The sequence below is a fragment of the Poecilia formosa genome, unplaced genomic scaffold, assembly GCF_000485575.1.
Source record: "Poecilia formosa unplaced genomic scaffold, Poecilia_formosa-5.1.2 Scaffold253, whole genome shotgun sequence".
Taxonomy (NCBI): Eukaryota; Metazoa; Chordata; class Actinopteri; order Cyprinodontiformes; family Poeciliidae; genus Poecilia; species Poecilia formosa.
Window position 1 is genome coordinate 166,117 of NW_006800192.1, and position 6,183 is coordinate 172,299.

A 6,183-nucleotide genomic window follows, 5' to 3' on the forward strand; every position below is an offset into this window, starting at 1 on the left:
TATATATATATATATATATGAACAAGGATATTGGATCTCAAAAGCTTCTTTTTGAAAAACAAAATCGATCTGTTTGCTACTTTTGAAAATATACAGAAGTGAAAATTTGCTAGACTTTAAAATGAAATTTTAGAACATCTCAAATGTAATGGTGCTCCTACCTTTTATTGTTACCTTCTTTAAAAAAAACCCCTATGAAAGAAATATGTGATTAGATTTAATATATTGTAAACAACCTAGAGGAAAGTTTCCAAGAGATAACCAAGCTGTGTCTTTGAAGGCATTCCAAGCGGGGCTGGAGTTATTTGGGTGCCATATAACGGTTCATTTTATCACGGGCAATTGGGTTGTTTTTCTTCAGGTTACAGCCGGGCTGTCTAAGCTAAATATCACCAATAAAGCTCAGCCTTTGTCTTCTTTCTCTGCACGGTACGAGCAGACGCATCCGGCATTTTTTTTTTCTAAAGCAACTGGCGAGACTGCAATGATCATAACCGAGGCCTTGTCTGTCCACACTTTTCTACTAGACGTAGAAAAAATAATTAAAAACGATTGGATTATTTTTTTTATTACTACAGTCTATAATTTAACAATGAATTCTTCCTGTGATTTTCCTGTCAAGCTGATTGTATTTTTGAAAACCTGCAGAAACAACAGAATTCCCATGTTTGTCTGTTGTATTTTACGCACAGATAAATGCCCTCCCCAGCTCAATGCTTTTGAACTGCAGCTTTAAAGAGCCAATGCACTTCGTGCCAAATTATTAATGAACATTAATCCAACGTGGTTCGCTTTTAATTATAAGACGAATTTCACTGAGGTAATCAAGGCAGTTTCGTGTTGTGGGAACATAAAATAAATAGCCCAACAACATGAGACTACCTAAACCACGCAACAGCCTGCTCTCCTGCAAAGCGATTGGTGTTTTTTTTTCCCTGTATAATTTTAAGAGTGAAAGTATGTTTTTATCCGTATGTTGCTAGAGAAGTAACCCATGCACATACATTTATTTTATATATTTTAAAAAGCGCGATTTCAGAAATAATAAAAAAAGACTCAGTCTGCGATTACGCGCATAGATCATTGTGGGCTATTGTTGTCCATCAAGTAGTTTATGATTTCAAGACATCCAACAACCAGATAAATAAATAGGTAAGATATCAAAACAACCCAGACATAGCCACATGCAGCCATTGCAAAATAAGTGTTGGAGTTGGATAGACACGGAAAAGGTGATGATTCCTTCTGCTTAGGCAACGTACGTCATAACTGAAAAGTGAAGCTCAAAAGTAGTCTAGTCAACATAGGAGTGCGTAATGACGTCAAAATGTTGTTGAAAACTTGTTGGAGTTAAATAACCACCTAACCTGAAGGAATTCCACAAAACATCAGTGAGTTGAACACAGTTTGTTGCTGAGGGATCTCCAGGCATCTTCGCACTCCCCCCTCTCCCCTCGTTGGAACATTTATCGTCATTACTGGTTAACCTCCATGAGATGCTGCTGTTATTTTAATCGTTAACTCTGGACAAAAAGTTTCCTCTCCCAGTAAAATAGCGCCCAAATTACATGGAAAAGCCGGAGCTCCCGTCCGTCTAAACTACCTGTAAGTGTGGTCGTATGTCGACGGTGATGCTTGCCTAAACTCGCTTTAAAAGCTGTTAGTGGTGAGTCACATCGCTAACAAAGCCTTGGTTTCGACGTTTTTCTTTAGCCTGTGAGTTGAAAAAAAAAGTTACATTTAACATATTTGATGTTGCTAAATCAGGACGGGTCAAAATTAGGCAAAGGTAAAAAATAATAATAAAAAAACTACTGTTACATGTCGGGTTTCTAAAAATAGAAAAAAAAAAGTTTGCTGTGCAGAAGTTCCGCTGAATAATAATAATAATAAAAAAGAAAATACTGCACGAAATAAACATTTACAACAACGCACAAAGCCTGTGGTTTTGTGCGGTAATATTCTTTTTATTCATCTGAGCAGCTAATTTGCAAATATTCACCAGACCGCTTGTATTTTTTCTGTTTTGTTTTGTCTTTTTCAGTCATCACATTAAGGCCTACATGTAACTGTAACACAGATGAGCCAGTGGTCAGTCCAGCATGCAAAATCCAATGGATCACTCAGATTGAGCGCATAATTATGTACAAGCCTGAACAACTGGATGGATCAAATGTGACCATGTATAAATACAAATCCACGACAAGAAAAGCTCTGATCAATAAGTTAGCAGTTGGGTCCTTGTTTCTCCAAGGGCACTCTCACAGTTTGGGTGGACGAGGACAAGGAGGAGGAGGTGGGAAGGAGGAACAGGAAGAGGGCGTTTCTCATCAAAGTCTCACGAAAACCCAAAGTTGCTGGAGAGCTCCCGGATCCTGTTTTCACGGCTCATCTTTTTCAGTTTCATCCTCCGGTTCTGGAACCAGATTTTGACTTGCCTGTCGGTGAGGTGCACGCTGCGGCTGATCTCCAGGCGACGCTCCCGTGTCAAGTACATGTTGAAGAGGAACTCCTTCTCCAGCTCCAGAGTCTGGTGCTTGGTGTAGGGACACCGCTTCTTTCTGCCGCTCTTTGCTGTCAGCCAGTTGGCCGTGCTCTCCATTTTGCCATCTCCTGCAACGGCGGGGAAATGTATCGCAGTGTTACTAGAGGCAACAAGTATCATAAAAGACAAGGTGTGTGTTGTGGAAATTACAAGTAAACATAAACACTGAATTGCTTGAGATCACGTGAGAGTTAACGTCGGAGTAATAAATGCTAGAATTGGAGTAAAAGAAAAAACGAAAACCAAAACTATTACACTAAGTTTGTTTGTTTGGTTTTCATGGCAATTTTACGCACAGGTGTGACGAAAGCCAAACATGTTTCCAGTTCAGCCGTTCATTTATACTGGGTACACATCTCTCAAAATGTAATAAATTGTCTAAAATTTATTGTAAATGTGTTGATAGACAACTTCATTTCTTATAGCTAAAATAACAATAAATAAATAAATAAATAAATAAATAAATAAATAAAGTCCTTGCTACGGCACAATTATCAGTTAAAGGGTTCAACTGTAACACCTGTTGATAAATTACCATATAATTACCTATTCATGATTTTTATTACAGGAAGAAATGTCTTTAGCTCGCGTTAAAATTAAGGAATCATAATCAATCAAAATTATTGCTTTATGTAGCCCGTTTCATTTCATGAGGGACGGCTTGCTGTTTTTAATTTTGGTGAATGTTTATTGTATTTATTACAACGTAGAGATTTTTATATCAGAATGCATTGCAAATCTACAATAGATGACATATGTGCAGATCAGTGACAGACTGTACGTTGTCTCAGCAGTAAGAAGCGTTGCGAATGCACCAACTTGACTGTTTAGGCAACAAAAACATTGATTGATACTTTGTTGTTGTACAGCACCGAACTACAGTTGCTCTCCTATTTTCATTTTGCAGTAAAATTAAGGTTAAACTGAAGCACAACGTGGTGTCAGTACTCTGTGACTACAAACAGGAAAATCATGTTAGTTTAAACTAGAAATACTAAAGAAAATCCCAGACATGCTCAGAGCTATTGCTGTAATTTATCTTACAGTTCAATCTAATCCATTTACCAGGGGAGAAATGTTGTCTTTCCGCTCAGGTAAATTCAAGAATAACAATCCGTACAATTTCTTTTCTACTTCAGTCAAGAAGGTAGTCTGCTTTATTTCAAGATCAATTCATTGATTCCTTGCAGTTGACTGGGCTTCCTTATGGACAGTTTTATAGCAGTTACCATTAGAAACTGAATTTGACTCCAATGCAGTCTAAGATCAAGTTGGAGTGTGTGTAAATGAATCTGAGATTGTCTGTATGGTTGGATAAAATTGGATAGTTTCAACTGCATATACTTACAGATTGAACTTTTCTGTGCTGCAAGTGCCACACAGTTACATCAGTTGTGAAATTAAGCAATATAAATTAAATGAATTGAATGTAACTGAGTTCTGACTGTTTATCCCTTTTAGTATTGCGATAGTATCTCAAAAATGTTTCTATAAAGCCTGGTGAACCTGAAACAAAATGATGCAAGCAGGTCATAAAGGTGATGAGAATATACCACAGTGACGTACTGTTCGTCCCTTTAACGACAAAAACCGTTGTGAATATGCAGCAATTTCACTGTTAAAACAAATGAAATGTGTTTACAGTGCATAAATTAGGTATGAACACCGTGAGCCAAACTTTCCTGTTCATTACTCGTCAATGCAACGTTTTAAATTAATGATTTCCTCGCTCAGTTACTGAGGTCAGGGATTGTGCCAATAAAAACAAATGAAAAAGCAATGATGCCACACAAAGGCGCAACTAGCTGAGGCCTGGTTCCATTTTAAATACAGCCAAACAGGCACAATAGATCCAATCCTAGGCTGTGATTGGCCAAGTCATGGTCAAATTTGTCTCAGCCCAAACAAACACAGACATGAGAGTTCCTGTTTCAGCTAAAGCTGAAACTACTCCTCTATCATACATCCGAAACCTTAATTGGCCGTAAAACAATAACCGCCCACTTAAAGAAAAAAAGAAAAGAAAAAAAAAAACACGGTCCTCTGAAGGTTTATCTTTTTTTTTTTTTTTTTGCGTCATTCTGCAGCAGCTTCTCAAGTTTTCACCTTTTACGGACTTGTCTGGACACTCCGTCTCTGCAGGCTCAGTGGAAGACGAGCTCTCCGAGGAGAGGCGGGTGTCCTCCTCCTCCCTGGCCGGAGCGCACGGCGCAGAGCCGGGCGCCTCCTCGTGGCTCTCCCCGCGCTCCGGCTCCGCAGAGGCGGACTGCGGCTGTGAGGGCTGGCCTTCAAAGCGGCTGGGTCGCTGCAGACTGAAGTGATTCATGTCTGGCTGAACATCGTGATATAACCTGGAGGACGCGTAGGTTTGAGACAGGCGGAAGTAACCCGGGACTGGCACGGTGTTGCCGGGGGTAACGGGGCAGGACGCGGCAGAGTAGGATATGTCATCCGCTGACGCTCCTTTAGGACATTTGTCTGTCTCGTAAAGGCAGCAGGCGCTCTCCTCCTTTATGCTCGGCGAAAACGAACACTGAGCCAAATGGTGCCCGCTGCAGGGTTGATCCACTCGGCAGGACCTGGACGTTTCCAGCCACGTTTCCATCCCCTGAACATACGGACCCGAGGACGGAATCACGCTGTGGGTCGCTGGCTCGCTGCGCTTCCCGACTGCCGGGAAACAGGAGCCGCTGGAGATCCCATATGAATATTCCGAAGCCGGTGGCAAATACAGACTGTTACTTTGGTAATACGGAGCGCCGTCGCTTCTCACGTTTATTAAGGAGTCCACGAAGAAGGAGTTCCCAGCCTGGTTGTTGGAACATGACATCGTCGCGCTGTTATTTGGCGGCGGATGAAGATGGCCCTCTCTGGCTGACATTTCTTGTACAAAAACATTGCTGAATAATTACTGATACTCACGCTTCTCACTGAAGACTGCAGCCAATTAAAACACCAGCCGACTGCAGACTCCTCCCAGACCGAGCAGCCAACTCTAATGTGTCGTATATTTTGTTTTAGTCCAAGTAAAGAGAAAACTCTTAAAGATACCTGTGCTGCATTTTAGCTGTGGGAAGAAAAAAAAGGAAAAAAAGAAGAAAGAAATATCACGATAATTCGCAAATAATTACCGAGGACTGCGACGCCTTCCAAGTAACCAGAACCCCGAGGTTAACAAGTTAGTTGCTGAAAGCTGTCCCCAATAACGGCGCACAATGCATCGTTTTACAGCCACTTTTACAGCACTGTAAAAATGAGGGGCTGGAGAGGCGCCTGTAGGAAGTAAGAGTGAAAGACCCAAAACAATCTCTAGTCGAGGAGGAACTCTCTACCTTTCTACAGCTCTGAACATCATTGTTGGACTTCACTGTTAAAACTTCCAGTATCTGGGCCTGCATTGTGCTTCACCCGGTCTCACTGCCGCGCATACCAAAGCAAAGCCAGTTGTGGTATAAAGTTTAACTGTAACATTGTGGGTGCAAATGCCATGATGGTGTCAATAGCCCACAACTTTTACTACACACTGGATGTATAACCGCCAGAGCTGAACAACAATACCCTGGAGGGACATTTATTTAATGCAGATCTAATACAGGCGAGGCTGCAAGGGAGTCAGTTTGTTTTATGAAAGATAGTCT

At 41.0% G+C, this 6,183-nt stretch overlaps 1 protein-coding gene across 1 annotated transcript; it reads right to left on the reverse strand.

Annotated features, from left to right (window-relative positions):
- Positions 1–1,914: 1,914 nt before the first annotated feature.
- On the reverse strand, positions 1,915–6,177 carry hoxa10b (homeobox A10b). The gene is made up of 2 exons (XM_007569968.2): positions 4,652–6,177; positions 1,915–2,613 (listed from the first exon to the last, which is right to left on the reverse strand). The coding sequence occupies exons 1-2, from the start codon at positions 5,424–5,426 to the stop codon at positions 2,339–2,341; spliced, it is 1,050 nt and encodes a 349-aa protein (XP_007570030.1). The 5' UTR covers positions 5,427–6,177; the 3' UTR covers positions 1,915–2,338.
- Between the last annotated feature and the right edge of the window lie 6 nt (positions 6,178–6,183).

Coding starts and splice junctions, on each gene's coding strand:
- hoxa10b (XM_007569968.2), bottom strand. CDS start 5,426: ATGTCAGCCAGAGAGGGCCATCTTCATCCGCCGCCAAATAACAGCGCG. Junction 2,614..4,651: donor TCCAGACAAGTCCGTAAAAG/GTGAAAACTTGA, acceptor CCGCCGTTGCAG/GAGATGGCAAAATGGAGAGC.